The sequence below is a fragment of the Porites lutea genome, chromosome 2, assembly GCF_958299795.1.
Source record: "Porites lutea chromosome 2, jaPorLute2.1, whole genome shotgun sequence".
NCBI classification, from domain to species: domain Eukaryota; kingdom Metazoa; phylum Cnidaria; class Anthozoa; order Scleractinia; family Poritidae; genus Porites; species Porites lutea.
Window position 1 is genome coordinate 54,404,254 of NC_133202.1, and position 24,284 is coordinate 54,428,537.

The 24,284-nt window shown below is 39.4% G+C and overlaps 2 protein-coding genes across 7 annotated transcripts in view; one reads left to right on the forward strand and one right to left on the reverse strand.

The window, feature by feature from the left end:
• LOC140929060 (scavenger receptor cysteine-rich domain-containing protein DMBT1-like) overlaps nt 1-21,835 on the forward strand; it is a 48,843-nt gene extending 27,008 nt beyond the window's left edge. For 2 of the 6 annotated variants that reach the window (XM_073378889.1, XM_073378891.1), the window contains 14 exons: nt 1,709-1,909; nt 2,844-2,927; nt 6,948-7,313; nt 9,213-9,278; nt 10,861-10,941; nt 11,341-11,418; nt 12,755-12,784; nt 13,181-13,204; nt 13,588-13,728; nt 14,154-14,315; nt 14,951-15,179; nt 17,662-17,693; nt 18,609-18,716; nt 19,916-21,835. In XM_073378889.1, coding sequence (XP_073234990.1) covers nt 1,709-1,909; nt 2,844-2,927; nt 6,948-7,313; nt 9,213-9,278; nt 10,861-10,941; nt 11,341-11,418; nt 12,755-12,784; nt 13,181-13,204; nt 13,588-13,728; nt 14,154-14,315; nt 14,951-15,179; nt 17,662-17,693; nt 18,609-18,716; nt 19,916-20,274 — 1,961 coding nt within the window. In that variant the 3' untranslated portion in view covers nt 20,275-21,835. Of the gene's footprint in view, nt 1-1,708; nt 1,910-2,843; nt 2,928-6,947; nt 7,314-9,212; nt 9,279-10,860; nt 10,942-11,340; nt 11,419-11,817; nt 12,074-12,754; nt 12,785-13,180; nt 13,205-13,587; nt 13,729-14,153; nt 14,316-14,950; nt 15,180-17,661; nt 17,694-18,608; nt 18,717-19,915 lie in introns of those variants that run through there. The other 4 variants (XM_073378890.1, XM_073378893.1, XM_073378894.1 and 1 more) reach the window with 4 other exon arrangements.
• A 23-nt stretch (nt 21,836-21,858) lies between these two features.
• On the reverse strand, nt 21,859-23,772 carry LOC140929061 (uncharacterized). Its single transcript, XM_073378896.1, has 2 exons — nt 23,688-23,772; nt 21,859-23,225 (listed from the first exon to the last, which is right to left on the reverse strand). Exon 2 carries the CDS (start codon nt 23,215-23,217, stop codon nt 22,039-22,041), a length of 1,179 nt encoding a protein of 392 aa, XP_073234997.1. The 5' UTR covers nt 23,218-23,225; nt 23,688-23,772; the 3' UTR covers nt 21,859-22,038.
• Nucleotides 23,773-24,284: the final 512 nt, after the last annotated feature.

Below are 24,284 nucleotides of genomic sequence, written 5' to 3' on the forward strand. Positions count from 1 at the left end.
CCCTGTTTACAAGGAGGGAGTGTAACCCTGGTGCTAGGGTTACTCTTGCACCAGGGTTTCCCTAGCACTCGCACAGTTCTTCCTCTTTACACGACGTGTTTACAAGCAGGTAGGGTTACCTCAGCGCTAGGGTAACCCTACCTTAGTGCTAGCTAGGGTTACGCTACCTGCCTTGTAAACGCTCTGCTTGGGATAACTTGCCTAACTTACCTACCTGGGACAACTTTCCTCCGTCATGTGTGACCTACCCTGGGTACCAGAGGTTTTTCTCGCGTGCGGCGGGAATCTATAAAGACTTGACAGAAACCAGAAACCGCGCTAGAAAAGTCTCTGGCACCCATGGTATGTGTAACCAGTAATCCTGACAATTTGAACGGAGTTATCCAATTTCTGAGCTAAATTATAAACATCTGAAGAGTATAAGTATAAGGTATTTTCCGTATTAGATGACAATGTTTTCCCTTTTTTTTTTCGTAAATTTAACGTGGTTCCATAGACAACTTCAAGTTTTATTTCAATCTTGGACGTTACAAAGAATGACAAACATGACGAAACACGTCAGCAAAGCTGGTAAAGTTCACACGGGTGATAGGGTAACCCTACCTGTGAAATTTGCTTGTAAATCAGAGCTATCTTTAATCCGCTTGCTAGGGTAACCCTAGCACAAGAGTAACCCTCTTGTAAACAGGCCCTTAGATAAGCAAAACAACAATTTTGCACGTACATCCCGCTTTCTGTATATTTCTTTTTCTTCGTTGCACAACTACGACGTGTAGCTGCCTAATTTCACGTTTTGTGGAGGACGTTAGCACACGGCAACGACTCTTTTTTTCTTTTCCTGAACCTCAAGTCCGTCCTTTAGAATTCAACTCTAGAAAAGTTCGCCCACATTTGACGAACTGAACGAGATGGAACAAGCGCTATTAAGCTTGTAACAGCGCGTATCGTTTTCGTTTACGTTGTTGCTTGAGCTTTATTAGCAAAACGACAGCATTGCGCGTGTATTGCGGCACTTACTGCATGAAGACGACACGAAACCTCCTGATGCGACGTTTTATGAAGGACGTTAACAAGCGGTGCAAATGTTCTTTTCTCTTTTTGAACTTGGTTGCAGTCCTTAAGAATTCATCTCCAGGAAAATTCGTCTACATTTGGCAAATTGAGCGAGGTTAAATAAACACGATAGAGTTTGAAATTATACATATTAATTTTTTTAGTAACGTTTTTACTGTCGTCGTCATTGTGGTTGATTTAGCTCCCCAATTACTTACTCGTCACCAACTATCGACTGATCCGCAGAGCCAGCTGTTTAAAGCTGAAAACGACCTATTTGGGTTATTTGGGTTATAATTAGGCAATGTTCAGAGCGCTATTTTCACTGGGAATTCTTTTGCAAATGCTTTTAAAAATGTTTTCTAAATATACATCTGACCCCCGCTGTTCAAAAGGTGGCAAACTAATTTATCCGACATTTACCTTTGTGGTATTATGACGGATGAGCTGCCTTATGACTGAGTTATAAATTTTCATGAAATTAGCTTTTTTCTATGCGGTTTGGTCGGCTAGGCTTTCCGACAACGTTGATTCCAAAATCTGTATTGTGTATTAACGAACTTTTAATCTACATGAACATGTATGTTTGCAAATGTTACCAAAATTATAAATGTTGTTTAGTCAACAGTCTTCGTTGTGTTTACTTTTTTGTTAGAACCCCATTATGACTTCGTGGAAATTCGAGATGGCGAGAAATACTATTCGCAGCCGTACCTTACGCCCGTTCCCGGAGGATTTAATGGAAATCTGAGTCTCGGTACAAGTGTAACGGCGTCATCTAATGTTATGTGGATCAAATTTCATTCAGATGGGTCGGTCAGGCGACAAGGGTTCAACTTGACCTATGAAGCAGTAGGTAAGAACTTTTCCCGTTTTTCTTCACTTGAAGAAATTCATTAAGCTAAGAAAGAACTATTTTGATTCATGCGTTTCCGTTCGTTTGACCCACCCCTCCAGCAGGCTATTTGTTTTTTGAAAGAACAGATTTTTTTTCACTGTAATCAGGCGTAGAAAGAAAAAGTAGAGAAGGAGACCCAAGGTCAACTACTAAGCTTTTGGTCTTGGATGACTTAGAATGGGATGGAAAGGAGTAACGCAAGACACGCATATAAATAGGAAGGGCCTGTGACTTTCTTTCTAACGGAAATCCCCACCCTTTTATACACCTAAAGCCTGAAAAAGGTCCCCCGGAGTATCCCCGGAGGCATTAAAGATATGTCTGGAAGGGTCGAAAATGCCTGCAGTGCAGGTCAATTTCCAAAGAGCAATGCAAGCGCTGGGACAACGATGTCGAGTGGTTTGTTCGCCACTTTGAGATGTACTTTATTTGGAAAATCTGGTTGGTATAATTCACGAGCGGTAATGAACTGGGAACAGCCAGGGACTGGCTGACTTTCATTTCCACACATCCTAAAAAACTGCAAGGATGACTAGTACGCACTGATCTCACCCAACACTTTGAGCTCTTAAGATTTTTAGCTCACCCCAAGCGGTAACTTACAAGCTGTAGAATGATCAAACTAAAACATGTGTAGGCGTCGGCCGCCTACAGTTTTATGGGCTAGGTACGCCCTTGACAGCAGAGTGCTTTTCCACGTGCGTTAAATAAAGCATCTAACCTGAGTCTATCCGAGGGCGATAGCTGAACATAGAACGATCGAGGCGGGCATTGTTGGGATTTGAAATTTCAGCTTGGCGAGTATGCACAAGCCAAGAGTTCAGTTCCCCCATATTGCAGGCTTGCTTTGTATAATAGTATTGGCGTTCAACCCGCCTTGTCTTGTTACCAGGTGCTTCAACTGAAAAACCGCCTGTCACTGCAAGCACGTCTATTCCGCCTTCAGAGCTGCCAACAGTCCAATTTATAGAAGGAGGTAGGCTTGATTACTTAATAGATTTCCTTTTTACAAGCTTTGGGATTCGGACGTCCCGCTCTGGCCGCTAGCTAAATTTGTTTTGTTTTGGCAGTAAAGCCGCGAGGAGAATGGGAATGAATCAATTTGAGAATTTCCCTTCCTCCTGAAGGCACTCACGGTCTTTGATCCCACGAGCCATTCAAACGTGTCTGTTGTTAGCTTGCCTATTTTCGTGTTTTTAGTAAGAATTAGTGATGTGAAGTGATTTCTGTACCTTTCCACAGACAGACTGACCTTTTATACCGGTTCTTTAATAAACAGCTTCTAGGGGGTAGTAAAACTAAACACTCTAAAAAGACCAGTTTCCTACAGGGATTGCCGCCCACTACGGAGAGAGGTCAATGCAATTTAGTTTGAACGACTTAATTATCTCCAGTGGCTGGTCTTCTTATTCGAAAAACGTGCTGTTTATTTATTGCCTAGGCACCGTTTTTAATTTTCCCTTTTTAGTCGAACTTGTTGTGGTAGAGAGAGTTTCTAAAAATGCAGGCGTTTTTTTTGTCGTCGGTCTTCCCCAGATGGTCCGCCATGGTCCCAAGGAGGAATTTGATACTGATCGTTCTTAGGGATATTTTAAAATGCTCCGTTATTATTTGGGCGTGGCCCAAATAGAGTATTCGAAACGGCTTATTTTGACGCAAAAAGTGCAATAGGCTCGCAATACGTGCTAACGTGCTGAAGCGAGGCGAATGTCTGCCATGCGAACGTCATTCAACACTACATATTCTCCTTTATCGTTTTCGTAAAGTAAACCAAGTCTTTGGTAGGCCCACACTAAAATAACACTGAGTGTCATAGTGGGCTGGTCCGCGAACTCAAAGAAAAACAAAGGAAATGTCAAGCCATTCAAAGGCCAAGGACCTCATAGACGCGATGACAAATCGGAATGTCAGGGGTGTACGTGTAAAATCGATAAGAGTTTGAACGGAAGAATGTGTATCAACTTTGAGAGTCGCAAGGTTTGTGTGGCTGGTAATAGTGTGACAATAGTGATTTTTGATTTTCACAATGCGGAACACAAGGAGTTGCCTGTGATAAAAATATTTTCCTATGAAGGAAGAGAAGATTGTCAACAATTGAAACCAAAAGGGACTCAGGCTTCTTTGGGAACCACTGTGATAGCGGTAACAATTCTTATTCTTTCAATTTTGTTTAGCAGAGTGATTGTTTATGTACTTGTTTTTATACTTTGCGTTGTTTTTCATGTAATTGTGTATATTGTGACGCGGTACATGTACGATGCTTTTGCATTATCAGCAAGTTTTGTGTTAATAGTGTTTTGGTGTCAGTGAGGTTACGACAAGTAAAGGTAATTAGTCAATTGTACGAAAAGAAAATTCTTTTCTGGAGGAAATAAAAGAAGTTGAACTGAGATCTCGACGTGGGAAATTTATTTATAACAGAACTTACGATCCAGTTGGTTTAAATAAGTCATTTCTCTCGACGCGGTCCTGCACCTAGTAGACTACCGATGAAGAAGTTAAAATCGTTGTTAATGAAAACACGGAAAGCGAGGCTTTTTGTATGGAAGGGAGTTCTGAAAAATACACCACTGTCGTCTAAAATTTATTGTTACGTTAAAAATAGGATTGGTTTATACTTAAACCGGTACAGAAGTAACTGTCAAGTCCAAAATTGCTTCGAAAACAAGGAAAGGTTTATCTGTCGTCTAAGCATTAAAGAAGAGGCTTTTTAGGTGGGGTGAGGTATCAAAATAGGGTTTAAAGTAAGTATTTGTGCCTCCCGATCTGTAAATGCAACTATCCATTTTATAGTGCTCACAAGAGTTTGATTCATCGGATTAATTTGGCCAATTTAAGCTTTCATCTGATATCGAGAAGAATCCAGGTCCTTCAGTTTATGTAGATGCTACAAAAACGATTCAAAATAGGGTTTTAAGTAAGTATCTGTCCCTCTGTACATGCAACTATCCATTTTATAGTGCTTACAAGAATTTGATTCACCGGGTTAGTTTTGGCCAATTTAAGGTGACTCGACCCAGTTATTTTGTGGGGCTACCATCCTACTTTGAAGCTCTCTGGTATCCTCACCTTTACTTTGATTCCAAGTCTAACATATAGCTTGGACAACTTATAGATCAATCTACAATACAGCATAAAATTCTTCGCGATCGGAGTAAATGTCACGTGGTTATAGTGCCACGCCTCTTTGGGGTCTGAGTCGAAATTCTGCTGTTGCCGGCATTTTTTTCGTGAAAATATCACGGCTACATATGGTGCGCATTAGTGCCTTGCGTTGAACAGAGTTTCACCAAAATCGCAAAGACCCATTGCGAGAAATTCAGCGGTTTCCAAATTTAGGTCATAATTATTTGAAAATGATAAGCAAATTTTACACGATTATATCTAATAAACTGTGAGATTTATCCCTTTATTTGAAGATCTTTATAACAGATGGGTCCTTGCAAGTCAGCAAGATGTGATAATTCATTTGAGTGTTGTGAGATGGAACCACTTAAAAAGAAACATTTAGTTACAAGGAGGAAAGAAAACAGGCAGATCGGGGTATAGATTTTTGCATTGAACATTATAAAAATAAAATAAGAAATGGTCCCTGTTATATATGTTGTGTTTGTAATCGATTACTTTATGAGAGATCAATTCACATTTTTGGCAAAAGTAAGTATTCGTGTCAAAATATTTTCAGTGTGCAGTCTTCATTTGATGGAAAACAGTTTGTTTGTAAAACATGTCACTTCATAAGTACAGACATTTTCTCTCAACACCTCAGTGCCACTATTAACAGAGTTTGACTCTATAAGCAACATCCAATAAAGACAACCCCATGTAGAAACCCAGCAACTACCTTACAAACTACACCCATTATCTTAGCAATCAACTTCCAATTGTGGATTGGCCGCTTCTGGGACTATTGTAATTTCTGTCTAAGATTAAGCACACAACTACCACATTACCATAATAAAGATGAAATGTTTTGAATTTATGCGAATTTGTGACATTTTAATTGAATGTTTATATAGTAAAAGACAGACTCTTGTTTGCATTTTCCCACATTGTGACTTTCAACGTTTAATACTATAAACGATAAAAAAATATTCATTACTAGTAGAACTCATACGAATAGACAGAAATAGCAAAGAAATTAATCTGGCCAAACTCAATTCGAGAATTTTTGTAGAAGTTTTAATTCTGCCTGTGGCCGCCGAACCAACCTTACGTGCTACAGTGAACGTGCAATTTAGCAGTCACTACACAACATGACTACGTTGAAGAACGATTTTGTTTTGCAAGCACGTGGACTTTTATGGACACTCGGTCCGTTTCACTTGTCGCGATGTTTCGTTACATACGTTTGCACAGGTAACGCACGGCAAACATATTGGCAATAGGAAACAACCGTTTTGAAAAAACAAGGTACACCGAGTCATACAAACTATTATTATAAATAATTTAAATTTTCTCTTTGAAAAAATAATTGTCCTCGTAGCACACGACGTTAAACGTTTATGCTTCCGACCACAGGTACCCGTCATTATCCTTTTCCTCGTACAGACTCTTCATTGCCAGTAAGCTCATGTCTTCCCAGAGGACTATTTTTTCTCTCTTGCAATGATGTAATTTCTCTCGATTTTCTTTTTTTATACACGACTCAACGCCGTCGAATACGATATAAAAAGTAACTATCCTGAAGAATACTTGACCGTCGATAAATAAGGAAGTGAAAAACTTTTAGATAGGAAATCCTGTTTCGTGTAGAATAAATCACCCCCTTTCTTCTTATCTATCTCCAAGCAAGAGAGACTTACCGCTTAGAGAGCGTTCTTATTGATTGTAATATTGACAAATTTGTCCAAATATTGTATGCAAAGAAACTGTAAAAATTGATAGAATTGTTTTGTATTGACGTTTAGTTAACTGACATGTTACAAGTCACGCTGGATTCTTTCTATATGTATTGTATTTTTGTTTATTTCGTTTCATTTCTTTCTCTTCAAAGGCTGCAACGGTATAACGCATACAGAAAACACAACCTTCGGCTATCTTGACTGGTACCACAACACTGGTTTTGTTAAAAGTCCTGACTATCCATCAAACTACCCCCACAACCAGCTCTGTAGATGGTCTATTCAAGTAGCTCCCGGCTTCAGGATTCTCGCCACAGTAAAACAAGCTGACCTTGCGCATGCGGCACAGTCAGGTGGACTGGGCGACACCTTGCATTTGGATGATGGGATTTCTGCGAAGACATCCATTGAACACTCGGCTCCTTGGGAATTTTTGTCTAACGCGAGTCTGGTGCGAATTATTTTCAATACTGATTCTGCAAATGCTGGAAAAGGGTTTTATATTCACTACGAGAGAGGTATGTATGATATGCCACTGCACTATGATTTACGGAACCGATATATACCCTACGAATAGTGCCGGCTGTCCTCGTTCCCAACAGCTAGGGACGTTTCGCGGGAAGGGCGTCTGCGCCCTTAGCGACAGAAATTCTATATATTGTTTTAGCTAGTGTTTACGAATCACAGACTAAAGACAAAAGGCCACGTAGGTCCAATTTAAATGCTATTAATCTTCTACAAAAACGTGGAATACGTGTATATTCTTCTTTAGAAGAAGCATTTGAGTTTTGCTGTAGCTTTTTCGCAGAACACAACAAAAAACTTTACTATAATCGATAGGAGAAATATATAATGGCATAAATAATTTGAAAAACCCAAGACTACCGGTTTAATTATGTAAATACTAATTTACGTCATCAGTATGAAATTTCTGTTGCTGAGGCGCTGACGTGTTCCCTGCAAAACGTCTCTATCGGCGAGGAGCGAGGAGAGTTGGCTGTATTCATAGGCTAACCGATATACCACTGCAATTACCTTTTAACTAGGAAACCCTGCCATGAGCCCCAAATACCAAAACTTCCTCCGGCATGCATACCGATCCCCCGGCACCAGTCACACTGAATCCGTAAGGCTTACTGGAAAATTCTAGTGTAAAGAACAAAGCAAAGGGTAAAAGCCCCCGCTAAGGCCGGAGGGTGGGGAGGAAGACGCAAAAAGCAGTAAAAGACGTCCTCTAACACAACAACGTTGCAGTAACAAAATGGTGCAACCGTAAAGCACAGCAATGGCGTACTCACTGTACAAAAAGCTGGAAATACTGACTCAAGCTTCACCTATACGCCGTCAGCACAACTGGAAAAGGCTGCAAGAATGCAAATACAAACATTACTCTGGGAACGCTGCTGAACGCCAGTTAATTGAGTCACATAACATTAAAACATTTTATTATATTTTCAGTTATATTTTTCCTTGGTTTGACAGACGGTTTATTTTATTTGTTCTTATTATTTTATTTTATTCACCCAGTTTATGTAACAACGTGGGTTATGTTGCGTTTGCTCCACTTCGATTAGCTTGACTGTTGCGGATTCTAATCTTAAGTTTTGATGGTAAACGTGCTTCCGCTTTTTATATATTTCTTCGTCGATTTTCCTTCGCCTACTGAAGCTTTCTTATTTGTTTTTTCTTCGTTTTTGTTCAGCGTTCTTGTTGATCCCAGCTGTGAATAATATCGATAATTTTTGTTCGCCTATTCTTTAGAACTGCACCCTCGACAGCCTTTCGGTCACGTCTTTAGGAACGAATGGATTAAGTTCTATCTGGCCTCCAGGGGCTGCGTTACTTTAGAGTTTCGCGTTCGTTCTTTGCTGGTGTAAGAGATAATACGCGTGGGCTTTGGGGGATAAGATTATTCCAGCGCGTTCGATCCACTCTTCAGGAAGCTCCAGAAGCTCCAGGAATTATGTTAGGATGCATGCGTAATTATATTTTATTAAAGAAATGGACAGTTAAGAATGTCCTCCCTGTTTATTACCTTCATCTTCGTTTCTCAGACTGTAATTAATCCACGCTGAGTATGTTAGCACAATGATAATATTTATTTATGACCCGTAAGGCGCAAATTCGAACAAGGCTATAAAGAAGATGTTGAGGGTCTTCTATCTGAAATGACCTATAACCCAGTAGTTTTCGTCTCTCTAACTTTTGGTGGTTGTAATATGAGTCATATCGTCTATCCCAGATTATAATGTGGCTGTTTGGCTACACACTGAGAGGGGACTGGGCATTTTTTCCTGGCGTCAACAAAATAATTCCTGACTGTGTTCAAGTACCACTTTGACATTAAACAGTGATGTATTTGTTTGAGGCACTATCGTACTTGGTCGCTTTTTGTTAACATCTCTATTTATCTTCAGTTAATATAACTGAGGAAGGATCTTCCACAACAAGCCCTCCGATCACTGCGCCCATTGCTTCCACAGGTAATAGTATCCCTTGTTACTTACACGATACATGTTATTGCAGTATGTTACTTGCATGATGCATGTTATTGCAGTATGATACTTGCGTGGTGGATGTTAAAGCAATATGTTTCTTGCATGGTGGATGTTAATGCAATATGTTACTTGCATGATGCATGTTATTGCAGTATGATACTTGCGTGATGGATGTTAATGCAATATATTACTTGCATGGTGGATGTTAATGCAATATGTTACTTGCATGGTGGATGTTCATGCAGTGTTACTTGCATAATGCATGTTATTGCAGTATGTTACTTGCATGGTGGATGTTAATGCAATATGTTACTTGCGTTGTGGATGTTAATGCAATATGTTACTTGCATGGTGGATGTTATTGCAGTATGTCACTTGCATGGTGGATGTTATTGCAGTATGTTACTTGCATGATGCATGTTAATGCAGTATGTTACTTGCATAATGCATGTTATTGCATTATGTTACTTTCTTGGTGGATGTTAATGCAGTATGTTTTTTGCTTGATGCATGTTAATGCAGTATGTTACTGCATGGTGGATGTTATTGTAGCTTGTTACTTGCATGGTGGATGTTATTGCAGTTTGTTACTTGCATGGTGGATGTTAATGCAGTATGTTACTTGCATGATGCATGTTAATGCATTATGTTACTTTCATGGTGGATGTTAATGCAGTATGTTATTTGCTTGATGCAGTTAATGCAGTATGTTACTTGCATGGTGGATGTTATTGCAGTTTGTTACTTGCATGGTGGATGTTAATGTAGTATGATACTTGTGTGGTGGATGTTAATGCAGTATGTTACTTGCATGGTGGATGTTAATGCAGTATGTTACTTGCATGGTGGATGTTAATGCAGTGTGTTACTTGCATGATGCATGTTATAGTATGTAATTTTGCGGAAACTGATACTTGCATAATGCATGTTATCACAGTTGTTGTTGCACGGTGTGCATTATGGCGGAAATGCTACTTGCATGATGCATGTTGCGACGTTGCACAATGCTTTCACAGCCCATGATATAGTGGTGCAGTTCACCTTGGTAAATGGTATATTTGGGAGCAGTACATGCTTCTTGCATGAGGCATATTATAGAGGAAATGCTACTTGCATGTTGCTTGTTCTTGTTATGACAAAGCCTGTTACTTGTATGATGCATGTTGTGACGACGCATGTTGCTTACATAGTTTATACTCTAGTGGTGTTTTTCACTTGCATGGTACATGTTGTAGCGGTGCATTTTACTTGCATGGGGCACTCAAGTGCACAGCTCTTCTTACAGTTGTGAATGTTTTTTTAAGGTGTGTCGCTTGATTAACGGGCTCAACGTCATTGAACTGGCCATAGAAATGATTTATGTGATGCGTTATTAATTTAAAATTTGATAATAAGAGTAACAAAAACAATAATGATAATAATACTTTGCTTAGGCGCTATGTTGCCCTGATAACATCATAAGTATATTTTTTCTTATGTTGTGTTGTAACTTAAAAATTTAACAACCACGTACTGAATAAAATCCACTTCCTTGACAAAACTGATCTTTGCTCTAATTTACGCTTAGCTCAATTAACGCCAGCTCTAACAGGTGCAGTGTCTTTAACAAGTTCGGCAATACGAGCTACGAGTTCGAAGTCTATCCGAGGTATGTCTGATTGGGATACGATTTTGCCAGCAATAAAATATTTTCGAATAGGTGACTGTTTAAAGTGCTATGCATATAACAATTGATTTGCGGATAGGTGAAGTAAAACAAACGCTACCAAGTGCAGTGACTGTACCGACGAGTTCGCCAGTCCTCCTCACGCTTAAAACGACTTTCTCAATTCGAGATATAAACGATTAAACTGTTATCTAGCTTGCAAGGTCTTCGAATACAGAACATAATTAAGAACGACAAATTTTCAGCCAACGAGTTATACTAGTCCTTTAATTGCATGGTAACTGGTTTCTCTTTGTTCGACTAACCTAACTCTAATTTAACTCTAACACTGTCTTTATCTAAAGAATATAGTTAAATACTAACGGATTTTTTTGCGCTTAGTTCAATTAACCCAGACTACAGCAAGTCCAACAGCTCTGGAAACTTCGGCAATCCAGGCTACAAGCTCTTCCATCGGAGGTACTAGTTTGTCTGATTAAACAACGACCATTTTTTTCCGAACAATGCGTCGGATATAATTCCCAACTACTTATTCAAACAATGCTGCTCTAGTAGCTATTTAACCTTTTCGAGGGTGGTGACAATAAATACTTCATCGAGTTGTGAGTTCAGAAAAACAATAATAATAAAAAATAGTATTTAAATAAAATGGAGTACATCGATACTAAATTGATTGATTTAAACGGAGATTAAACCACAATTGTTGTATTCTTGGTTTGTAACCACGCGCTCTTTAATTAGCGTCATCGTGCGGCATGTATCCACGAAACAGACGTTTCTTAAGAATCGAAATATGTAGAGCTTTGAAACAACTCAGTGGAAGTATGTTTCGTTATAATCTTATCTCTTGTTTACAAGACCAACAGCATTATCAAAGACCTTTTCACGTCATCGACACCGCTATGACTTCATCTTAAATCGCACACTGCTAACAGTGAACTGAACGATGTAGTAAATGATGCACTGTAGAGTAACTTCTACTCAAAATAGAGCTGGCACCCGCACTCTATCCGCCATTGTGGTGTAAGCAAGCACCGTCAATTAGCATGATTAACTGTAAGTAATTGAATTGCAATTTGTTTGATATTGGGTGGCCTGTGCAACGTACACAGGGCGGTTAGATGAATCATTGCCACGTAAGTGTTCGGAGAGGAGCAAATTCAACATAACCTTAATTTTCACTGTATTTATTTTATTTGCCATATGTTTAAGTTGTATTTTATGATTATGACTATGATGACTCTAACGCGACATTTTCTTAAACGTGCCAGTTACTGAATAGATCCTGCTACTAGAGTAGTTTCTTTGTGCTGCAGAAGTCACAATTAATGACAGAACACAAAAGACTGGGAAAAACAAAAACAAAACAAAACAAAAACACACAGAGAGACACTAGACAATAGCCACACAATAACTCAACAGATAACCATACGAACATTAGATCTTCAATGCTAGATTTGGAAAACGGGAACTGACGAAACACGGAAATGACACAACGACCTTTCTAGTTCTTAGTCGCTTATTCCGATTATTTAATAATTGGGCCTAAATGTTACGCTCAGCGCCCGTAGCCAGTAAACAGGCTTCCCTGTGGGTATAGTTAGAAAGCCAGAAGGCACTTGTTTACAAGCACACACCCGTTCTTTTCATTTGGGATTCTACTCCTTCGAAAACTTTCCTAAGGCTAGCTATGAAAAGAACCGTCTTTGTTATCATTCACTGCGTTTGAATGCAGACACAAATTAATATCATCATCATCATATCATTAATTGTTGTTTTATATTTGTTCCATTAGTTTCTTCTAGTGAAGAAATAACCAAACCTGGTAGGTGCCAAGAAAATTGGATGCTATTTTTTCGCTTTACAGCGATTTGATATGCATATTTAGCCAATGCTGGTCAGTGGATACTTTTTTTGATAGCTGTCACTGGACCATAACATGGATGACCGATAAAGACAGTAGTGTATGCCTTAGACTTCTAGCAATGTTGAAGTGTGACTTTTGACATCGGTTTACAACGGACGGTCGCCGGGCATACGCTGACGTCACAACCAAAACTTCTCGGATGGATAGATTACCAAATTCTCTTAGAAATGGGGCTCCGCGCGCGTGTGGTGCTCCGCTATTAGCAATAAGGGAAAATAAATCAGAGGAATTTTGCATGACCCGAAATAATGATACTACCGTTTGCTCACGGGCTGTCATTTTTTTATTTTCCAGCTGTAGAAAACACCAACGCGCCAAGTAAGTCATTTTAAAATATACGTTGCTTTTATCGCTTCCGTTGTCTTTTGTTTTTTTTTTACCGATACAAATGCACTATATCCATTTCCCTGGCGTGCAACCACGATAATTCCTTAGTGTACTGTGCTAAATAATGCATGCGCATCCGAGGTTAGTGAGTGGTGCTATATTCTGCCTAGGATGACTAAAAGTCGCATAAATCCACAAATCCAGCACCACCCAATCCTTGACTACAGGTTGGTAAATGACCGCAAGAACAGACCACAGAGAGCTTTTGTTGGATAAAACATATGATGTGCCAATAGCTACAGAGGTGGGGGCGACGTTTGATCATCACTGTTGTTTGGTGATTTGATTTTTTTTATTTTTATTTGATTCATTAGACAAAGGGGACAAAGGAAAGCAGAAAGGAATGGGTGGCGGTACTGTTGCCCTGATCGTGATTCCCATAATACTTGTCATCATTGCGGTTATTTTTTTCCTGATTTTCTATGTCAAGAAAAAGAAGAGGGGTACTCCAGGAGGTAGGAATATAATACGTTGTGCTAACAGTTAGTTGGAGGACTTCTTATTTTCAGCAACCTTTTCATGCAACGAAATGCAAAAATTAATACATAACCACTGTTTGGTATTTCCGGATGGTAGCATGGCTAGTGCCGCAATGTAATGCTAGTCAATCGTTTACTCAATAAGGACCTAGACGGAAAGAGTGTGGAAAGAACGGAGGGAAATCCAGAAAAGTTAGAAATCAACGCTTTAGTTCAGATTGAGGACAATGAGTCATTTAAAATTTAATAGTGTCAATCTTGTTTTGTTGAAAAGTTGAGTGGAGCACTTAATTTTACTATTGGTAGCCAGGTGGTTATTATTTCTCTGAAAAGGTCGAGTTATATTTTTCATCATCTGCTAACCTAATGTAGTTTCATTTTGTTTACTTTGTGTTGTTTAGTTCGTCATTTCTTCGTGAACGAGGCCTATGACAACTTAGATTCAATGGCTATGGGAAACACAAATAGAGGTTCCTCCGGGTATGCAGAACCGGTAACGTCCAATGGTACCCATCCCTCAGCCCAGACAGCTCCTAGGCAGGATCGTGCCATCTTCTTCACAGGTAAACATTCAAAAAAAGAAAAAAAAAATGAAACGCTCGAGTATTACGAGCGTAGGCCTGAGAAAATTGTTCAGTCCCTGATGGGGTTCAAACTGTAGCTTTTTCCAACCGCCACCCGCCCCTACCCCCGCCCATAGTAGTTGGGGGTTATAACGCTGACCATTTATTTGCGAGCACAAAAAGTATAATGGAGCTCAAAAGTACTTGGAAAGAATGTTGAAACTGTTACAAGTAATTCTTACGTACGACTCTACCCATGTTAAAAATAGTTTTACTCTCCTTCGGGCTCATCAAACATCAGACACGCGACGTCTTGCCTTTCTCGCGTGAGGTGATTTGCACGCGCGCTCGCGTTTCGCTCGCTCTACTATCCCTGAGGACAAATGGGGGACTACTTGTAGTCTATAGAACGATAAGCAGCAGTGAAATAAAAATGGTTCGCGTGCGTTTCAAGGTCTGTCTTCCCAGCCCCTTCAAATTCCCTTTTACGACCCCCTTCTTGTCTGACACGTGCATACACGCCTTTTTTTAAATTTTTGGTAAGAGAAGTCAAACACCAGAAAGCTCGGATAAAATTCCGAGCTCCAGGTGAGACAAATTAACGACCCTCATCCTTCGTTTTTTTTTTTTCACAGCGGCTCCACCTCCTTACAGCCAAGGGCCGTCGGAGGATATTCTTCTCGTACCTTTCCCCGCTACCACCGGAGATAGAATGATCCCCGTGGGAATTGACAACGCAGCATATGCGGGGCTGTATGCAGCTCCCCCTGCTTACGAAGCTACGGTTCGGACACCAGCAAACGGGACCACTACCACGGGGATTGGATCGATGACAAGTCTACGAGAAGCGGCCAGGGATGATGGGTAAGAAACTGATTGTACATTACGCTCGTCACTTAAAAACTTATAAAGTGTCGAAAGCACCGGTCTTGATAAGATCCCTGCTAAGGTCTTTAAAATTGCATCAAGTGTAATTGCACCGTCTTTAACTTCATATTTAATTTGTCTCTCTCCTCTGGGATTTTTGTTGATGAGTGGAAAAATGCACGTGTGTGCCCGGTCTACAAAGATAATGATCATCGTGATTTAGTAAATTATAGACCCATTTCAATGTTGTCAGTAATTAGTAAAGTTTTCGAAGAAGAAATTTTTAACCAACTATATCGTTATCTAAAGGACAATTCTATTCTTTCTGAATTTCAGTCAGGATTTCGCCCTCTTCACTCGACTGTCTCGGCTTTAATTTAAATGTGCGACAACTGGATTTAAAATATGAACAACAGGAGTAGTTTTTCTGGATATTCAAAAGGCCTTAATGCTTTGATTCAATTGATCATTCGATTTTAATGGAGAAAGTTGAGTTTTATGGAGTCTCTGATAGAGAACTGATGTGGTTTAGGCCCTATCTTAGGCCGCCTGACAACAACAATGTTTTGTACATGGACATTTATCTCCTCAAAGAAACGTACTATGTGGAGTCCTTCAAGGGTCTAGTCTTGGTCCCCTGGTATTCCTCATTTTCATAAATGACTTACTAAATTGTTTAGAATTTACTACCCCTTGTTTATATGCCGACGATACACGAATCTTTGCCTCTAGTACTGACGCAAATGTTCTTGCTAATAATATCAATTCTGATTTAGAAAACCTTTGTGATTGGCTCACAGTTAATAGGCTCCAATTACACCCTTAAAAAACTTAATGCTCATTGGGTCAACATATAACTTAAATAATGAATCTAAAGATTTACCTAATGCTATATCCACTGACAATAATATTGTTTCGTATGTAACCTCTAATAAATATTTGGGAGTATTAATAGATGAAAAGCTTACTTTTGAGGCCCACGTTGAGTATATATGTGAAAAAGCCGTGCCCCGGTATAGCAGCTCTAAGAAGAATTTTAAACCTTTTGTCCCGTTTTGCACACTTGTAACCTTATACAATTCACTTGTACAACCGTACTTTGATCACTGTTCCCCCTTATGGGATATTTGTGGAAAGTAACTGAAAGATAAATTGCAAAAAATTCAAAACCGTGAGGGTAGGGTCATTACCGGTGCTTCATATGACATTAGATTGGTAGATGTGCGTGATAATTTAAAATGGAAAAACCTCGAAACCAGGCGCTCACATATAAAGACTTCCCCAATGTACAAAATCCTTAGTCAATGATTAATCTACCCCCCATTTGAGAGCCTCTTCTCAAAACTCAGCGATACTAACATCAACTGTAATCTTAATCTCATCCAGCACTTCCAAGGCCAAAGACTAATTTCCTCAAACGTAGTTTTAAGTATAGTGGTACAATACTCTGGAATAATCTTTCTTATGAGGCAAGAACAGCCCAATCACTTTCCAAATTTAAAAGCCTTTTTGCCTTCAGCTGGATCGCTCTGATTCATTAATTTGTATTTTTCTATATTTTAAACTTATGCTAAGTACCCTTCAATACTCCCACAAACATAATTGTATTGTAAAACTAGCTGTATTGTATTGTATACAATGTACATTTTATGTAATTAATTTTTCTCAGAAGTTTTGTTACTAGTGTGAACACTATACTGCTTCTATTTGTTTGTAATGCGTGTTTGCCTTCGCCCCACCTGGAAATCAGCTTTTGTTGTGTTTTGTTAGCGTAGTGAAATAAATGTGTTGATTTTGATCTCCCTGAGTCTGGAACTATCGGAACAAATTCACATACTTATTTTAGAATTTTGCATCTTTTTTTATGCTGTATGAATAAATCACAGAAAGGGGAAAATTTCTCGACCTTTTCACGGCCTTAAATTCCTTCAATTAACCTTTTGGGCTTTTTCACAGACCGAAATGAGAGACGTGCCAACCATTTTATATACTTCAACTAGTAAAATCCCTGCCCTTTCATATACCTGAAGCCAGAAAAATGTACCCCTTTCGGGTGGAGCCTCCTCGTATAGGCCATGATAGGGAGTAACCCCTTTCTCCCCCCTCCCCCCCCCCCCCCCCGCCGGGGAAACGCCCTCTAAATGCCAGTGAATCAGTCGTAATCACCACCAATTTAAAAATGTCATATTTGAAACAAACAACTGTTGTTACTCTGTCTTCTCATCCTGGCGTGGTATCCTCATGTATATCCACTGTCTTATTCGTCGGATATCAAAAGGTTACCGGTAAAAAGTTTGCACCAACGTTAGACGACCTTTTTACACCCACTGCTTTGCCAACATTTTGTTGGATGGGTTTCCCGGCTGTGGACGCTTCGATATTGACACAAAAACTACAAGTGGTCCCGAGCGATACCGAGTTTCAAGTACATTCTATTTGAATTTATCATGATTATACTCTTTTCATTCTGCCATTCTAGGACTACACCACCAGCAAGAACCGTTCAACCAGGTAAAGTAACGATGGTGTATGAAGAGAACACTTTAAGTATGCCATCCTGAATTCTACTGTAACAGTCTTAAATAATTACTTAAATACTTCAATTCAATTCTTTATTCACACTATATAAGATATTTAGATAAGTTTACGTAGGTAGGAAAATAAAGTAGCTGACAAATAATAATTAACTAAAAGACCTTAAGTTCATTTGTGTACGGTGTCCAAAGTAGCAAGAGCTTTCTTGTTGGACACCGTCATGTTGAAAGAATTGGCAGCAGTAAAGAGAGGAATAAAATCTCAAATAATATCAGTGATAGAAGATATTAGCGAGGTCAGATTTGGTTGGTTAGAAGACAGGACTTCCATTCTTTCTTAAACTTATGATATGGCAGACACTTGAGACCAGGCGGCACAGTCTCCCAGATTTTACTTACTTATCTGTGTTTTCTTCTTCCCCCTTGTTGTTTTTTCCCGAAGAAAGGAAAACCGTAAACTGGAGAGGGTGGGCAAGTTTGGCATTCACTTCCCGAAGAACGCAAAGAAAAAGAATATTGTATCTACCTTGACCCAATTTGTGATGTTGTGTTTATTGAATCGATATTTTTTTATGTGCGTCGGTTTCCCAAATCTGCTTGTAATTTCCTTCAGTCCCAGAGTGAATAATGTAGTTGTTTAAGGTAGTTCTAACTTTTGAGGTAGAAGAAGAGGCCGAAATTTGCAAATTGTTCCGAAGTTTGACTTTGCCACTTTGGGAATGTAAGAGCCAAGCAAGTGTACTTTAACTTCTCGCCTTACATCAAGCAACTGAAATTGACTTGTTATATCCAACTGCAATAAAAAAGGATCCATTTGTCCTCCAAAAAATTGAAAGCTATGCCGTAATATTTTTCTGTTGTGTTTATTGTTTTGTTCGTCCTTTTTTCTCAGCTGGCTTGTATAGTGTACCGTTGTCCAGAACAGTTCTTCCTCCGATCCGGGGTACGCACGGGACAGCCGATCAAGAAAAGAAACAATATCCTCAGGAAGAGGAGGCTGGTAAGCCCTTTTTTTTTTCAAGCTTTTTATCTGTACCTTTCATGTTTCATCTCTCCTTTCATATATTTACTCGTAGGTTTGTCAAAACTGTCCACTTCCTGAACATGCTCAGTTACTGTCACCATTTCCTTTTATAGCACCCTGCTTTGTCAAATATTTCAAATCAAACCAAACTAGCCTTCGGCAATTAAACAGTGTAATCTACTACATGCACCTACGGGAAAAATTTTTAGAGTGAAGTTCTCAGAGATGCAATCTAGTGCATTCTGGACGCTTAAATTTAGCAAATGCCTGGTTTTCATATTTAATATGTAATGCTGAAATATTTAATAAACCACAGGTGTGGTTGTGGTCAAAGAAGTAATTAACACGTTATGATGCTAGCAGGGGCCGAAGCGATTGCGGCGAGAGCACAACCTCCCGGCTAAGGCGGCAGCATTTTCTCCCTGAAAAATTGTCAAATCCAGTTTGCTTGAGACGGATATTTACTGCATGCATTCTGGAAGCTTTGGTCATTTGCGACTAAAAATGTAGGCTTGGAGCACAGATTCTTTTCTTACTAACAATGTCTATTAAAGATAATATATTTAAGTGACAAAGCTCAAATTCCCGGACAAAAGGGGGGTGCCGGGGCACCCTGGGCCCACCCCTAAATCTGCCCTTGTTATGAACTTTATTATTTTATTTATTCATTGATTCATTTATGTTTTTTTACACAATTCCTCTCGCGAAGATGACACCTCATATACATTCTTTAATCAGTGTAGTTACAGCTGTAGGCCTATCAAAATAAAGTTGATGGAATGAATACCGCTGCATTTATCTGGTTGTCAGCAATTATATACTCCTTCGTGGGAATTAAAGTTCCTTTGAAGGAGGTTCTTAAAGGAACGTAATTAAGAACCTTTTTTGCCTAAATTGGCAATAACTACCTCAAAATACAAGAACCTTTTTGCCAGACTTCCAAAAAAAGGTAGGTTCTTACACGCGGGTTTTTGCTGTGTGATTTTTCAGAACCTTCCGATAATTTGGGCCAACTTTTTTACCCTCAGGACGTTTGAAAAATAAGTTTTTCACTGTTTTAGTTGGCGAAAAGACGATGAATTAGAAAGCGCTCCTAAATCGATGTCCCTTTAAACCGCACATACCTATATCATCAAAGTTTCCTCTGTTGCACGCTTTTGTTTCTCTCTTCCCAGGCCCCCTTCCTGACAAGTCCCCGCTGACCGTGGATACTCCGGTCGAGCCTTCAGCTCCGCCCAGACCCCTGTCAGCTGCTTCTCAGGTTCGTGTGGTTTCACCTGTTTCTGAACCAGAGCAAGAGTTTAACACCGAGGTGCCATTCGAATTCCTTTGTCCAATCACAAACAAGATTATGAATGACCCAGCCACCGCCGCAGATGGTTACAACTATGAGCGAAAAGCCATACGTCGCTGGTTCCGCAGAAAGCGAACTAGTCCGATGACAAACGAGGAGTTATCGGATTTGACAGTTCGGGCTAACGATGCGCTAAGAAATCGTATTGAAACTTTTGTAAGAGAGCATTCAGAGGTGTGACCTTTTCTCAAAAAAATAAAAATAACAAAGTTGCTTTAGGAGCTATCCTAGCCTGCGAAAGGCGGACGTTTCTCCTCGCTCATCGCCGCTGAGAGACGTTTCGCGAAACATTCCTCAGCGGCGATGAGCGAGGAGAAACGTCTGCCGTTCGCAGGCTAGAGCTATCCACACTAATCTCTACACATTGAAACTTCGGTATGATTTCTGCCACACAAATTTTAAATCTTGAAGATTTGGGCTAAGTTTTAAAGGCAGTTTTTTTACGTTTCTTCGACTAAAAGTAGATTAGTGTAGAAATGTCCTTGGTTCACCTTTCACTAGCAGTAAAGAAGCTAACTGTTTTTGTTGTAATGCTAATACGAAGGCTTTAGGACTTATTTCCGTGTATATATATTTTTTTGTGAGATGTTTTTTCCTTGTGTATTGTCTATAAAACCATAACATTGAGAATTTAACGGAACCAAATTTGTAGGTCTCTTTAAGTCAGTAATTCCTCTTGAGTGATAATTACGCAGTTTTTTTTTTTGTGTCTGTAATACCAGTTAACTTTGGTGTAATACAACGTATTTCACGTAATTTGAAAAGAGGAAGGCACAAGTCCAGGTTATTTTTAAATCGTTCTGCGGCTGTCTTTTGCTGAAGTCAGGTGTAGAAGAAGCATCAAATTTTGTGGAATAGTTCTTTAATTATCGGGCATATAAGACCTGACCAGCAGGTCGCGGACAATTGACGGTATGTGTGTGAGTGTGTTCTGAGCAAGACATTTTAATGTAAAGGTTGTGGTTCGATTTCCTCCTTGGTTTGTACTGATTTTGTATTTTTATTTTGAGAAGGGTATGGTAATGTACGATAAGGAGTTGCAGACATAAGATACTTATCAAAATTAAACCAGGGATAAAACCGAACCACACCAACGAACAGGTTACAATGTGACAGACGGTAGGAATGTTGTTTTTATTGTAAAGCGTGTGGCGAGAGCAATTCAAATGTATTTACCAGCTTCTGTTACTGAACCTAAAGCTTTATAACAAGATAAAGAAGTTGGCAATGGAAGAAGTAATTGTATCGCTTCCAAAAATGGAAATACAGAGTCCGCAGTCATCACATCGACATACGGTCGTGCAAATTTACCGGAGATTATTTAGTGTGAACACATTTCCGGTTTGCGACACTCTACCTTTAATTAGGAATCGGGCCGAATTCGCGGTTCTTTCGTGTGAACAGAAGGCCTATCTCATCCGATGTGATTTTCAAGGCGGCGCAAAAGCTATGCGGTGTAATGTGAACATAGCCTCAGATAAAGTTAGTAATTAACGGAAATCAAAGTTGTTTAATTTACGTTATTGTAGTTAATGTTATTATCTTAAATTATTTAGTGCGGCCATAAGTCATTTTTTCTTTGTTTGATACGATGTACATACAACTCTGAAAAATGAGTAGAAACAAGCAAGTTCTTTATTACACCGATCAGTGTTTAAAATTGTAAATCTCCCAACCAGTAAATTGCTCTGAGAACTTTAAAACAATTATGTGTAGAACTTAATAAAATATTTTCATTCAACGTCACACGAGGAATCATTGTACTATAGCAGCGAGGATTCTTTTTAATTGGAACAAAGATTCTTTAACAATAGAATCGAAAAATGTAGACATAAAAACTCAGTTCGGGTTTCCAAAATCAAACTTGACTCAGAATTTGAAAAAAACAAATAAAGTCTTCATTAGAATTTGTCAACCTAAACGTCATTGGAAGCATTGTTAAAGCTACTGTTCCGGTAAAAACTTGTACCACAAAATTTTTCCGCTGTCTTCGACAAATCGGCAATAGCTGTCTGTCTTCCAGAGCGCTTTCCAGATAGGTGTGTCGTCGTAAGTGTAGAACTTTCCTAGGACTGGCTTTATCGCCTCTGTCGCTTCAGCAATGTGATAATGAGGCATATAGGAGAAGAGATGATGTGCGACGTGACAATCTGTAAGGTGATGGAAAACATAGTTGAGTATTCCATAATCCCTGTCCACAGTGCACAGCGCGCCTTTAAGCCAGGTCCACTCCTCGTCGGAGTAGTGGGGGACTTTGATATCTGAGTGCTGAAGATATGTTACAATCACAAGCCACATGTTCACAAACAGTAAAGGGATTACGTACAGGCACACCAACCAACTTAGAGAGTAAACATACGCAGTGACGTAGTACAGGATACCAATCCATACCAGTAATGCCAGATCACTTAATACGACTTCCCAGAAATCCTTGTTCGAGAAAATTGGTGCGTACGGGTTGAAGTGGTTTGGGCGCATTCTATATTCTGCGTATGGGCGACCCCGGGCGTTGAAGAATAGATAAGCCGGCCAGCCAATTGATAGGTATTTAACAAGGTGCAAAAACCGAAAGAATATGTTTGGAAATTCTAAGTCATTTTCCGACTTGAGCAGGCTTCGGGTGTTCGGAACAAAAGCGTGGTCGCCGATCATTCTGTTGGTGTTTCGATGATGCTTTGAGTGACTGATTCGCCATGAATGATACGGTACAAATAGTGCAGTGTGCAGCACTAAACCAATAATGTCGCAGATTCTTTTGTTGGCGCAGAAAGAGTAGTGGCCGCATTCATGCGCAATTATCCATACGGCGAAACCAGCGCAGCCTTGGCAGATCCAGTACGCCGGCCAGAAAATCGCGTGAACATAAATTGGGCAACAGGCGTTAAAAACCCAAAACGCCAAAGCGTACAGGAAAATTACTCCAGCGAAGTCCAGTAATAGATACAGAGTAGAAGTGAGAAGTGAGCTTTGAAAACAGTGAGGAGGGACAGCATCTTTTAAATCTTTTAGCGTGAAAGGAGGATTCTCTGTTGGAATTCGCGCGCCAGCAAAATCTTTGTGAAGATTCGTAAGTTCTTCAGTTGGCAAATTCTCCTTGGTTCGTTTCCTTGTCGAATCGGTCATCTTGAAGTCTGGAAAAATTCACTGAAGTGAATTAGATACTGAATAGAACAATTCAACCAACTCTGTTATTAATGGATGTAAGTCACACTGGGCATTGATGCTGTGATTGAGTGTTGTGTATGTTTAGTAGTCGTGCGTGGTATGTGTTTGCCAGAGCAAGCGAATAAGCGGCTTGCATAAGAGTTAATAACCTGAATAATTCAACAAGCACCTGTTTGAAATTTAATAAATAAATCAGCGTAAATGGCGGGTGGTTAATTCGCTGTAGCCGCAAAAGAGCTCTCTAGAATAACAAGTAATTATCAGATTATCTTCTTGGCAATGCCTTGAATTCACTTTAAATCAATACACAAGCGTATTTAATTGCTACAATTTAGTCGAGATTCGAAACAGCGCTGTTGCAGTTAAACCACGACAACACTTTAAAAGAATCGCTCACATTAATTGAATTGTATTTAATAATTACTTACCTTGTCGTCTTTAAAGAAAATTTCTTCGCCATACCATTGTTTTTGACGGGAAACAAAATCTTTTCTTTTTTAAATGCCAGTTGCTAGGAGACGATAGTGACGTGCGCGCGAGATTCGAGCGGTGAGCCGTCAATCAGTCAACAATGCGCACTTTCAAATTGACTCGCCACATTACCGGCACACCGTATTGACGTCCATTAACTTGCATCTCGCAATACAGTTTATTATAATTCAAATAATAGCCACTGTAAGCAATTAATTTTCTCTTGAAATTGTGCAGTTGTTGACAAACTGTTAAATTATTTGTAAAGTTCAAGGTTAATTTTTTTGTGGCTCAACAGCTTCTTTGAGAAACTGACTGAGTGTTTCGCTCCCTTTCGAACAAAGAATTCCTCCCTTTTTATCATTGCGGGTGACTTAAGTTTGATTTCACTTAAAAGAAAAAGGCGGAAATACCAATTTGAAGCAAGGTTTAGAATTGTACATAATACCGTATTAATAAAAATAATGAAATATTTATCACAATCTCGATGAGTTATGACTACATTTACAAACCACGCGCGACATGGCAAAAATAATCATTACAAACTGAAAACT

Coding starts and splice junctions, on each gene's coding strand:
- LOC140929061 (XM_073378896.1), bottom strand. CDS start 23,217: ATGACCGATTCGACAAGGAAACGAACCAAGGAGAATTTGCCAACTGAA.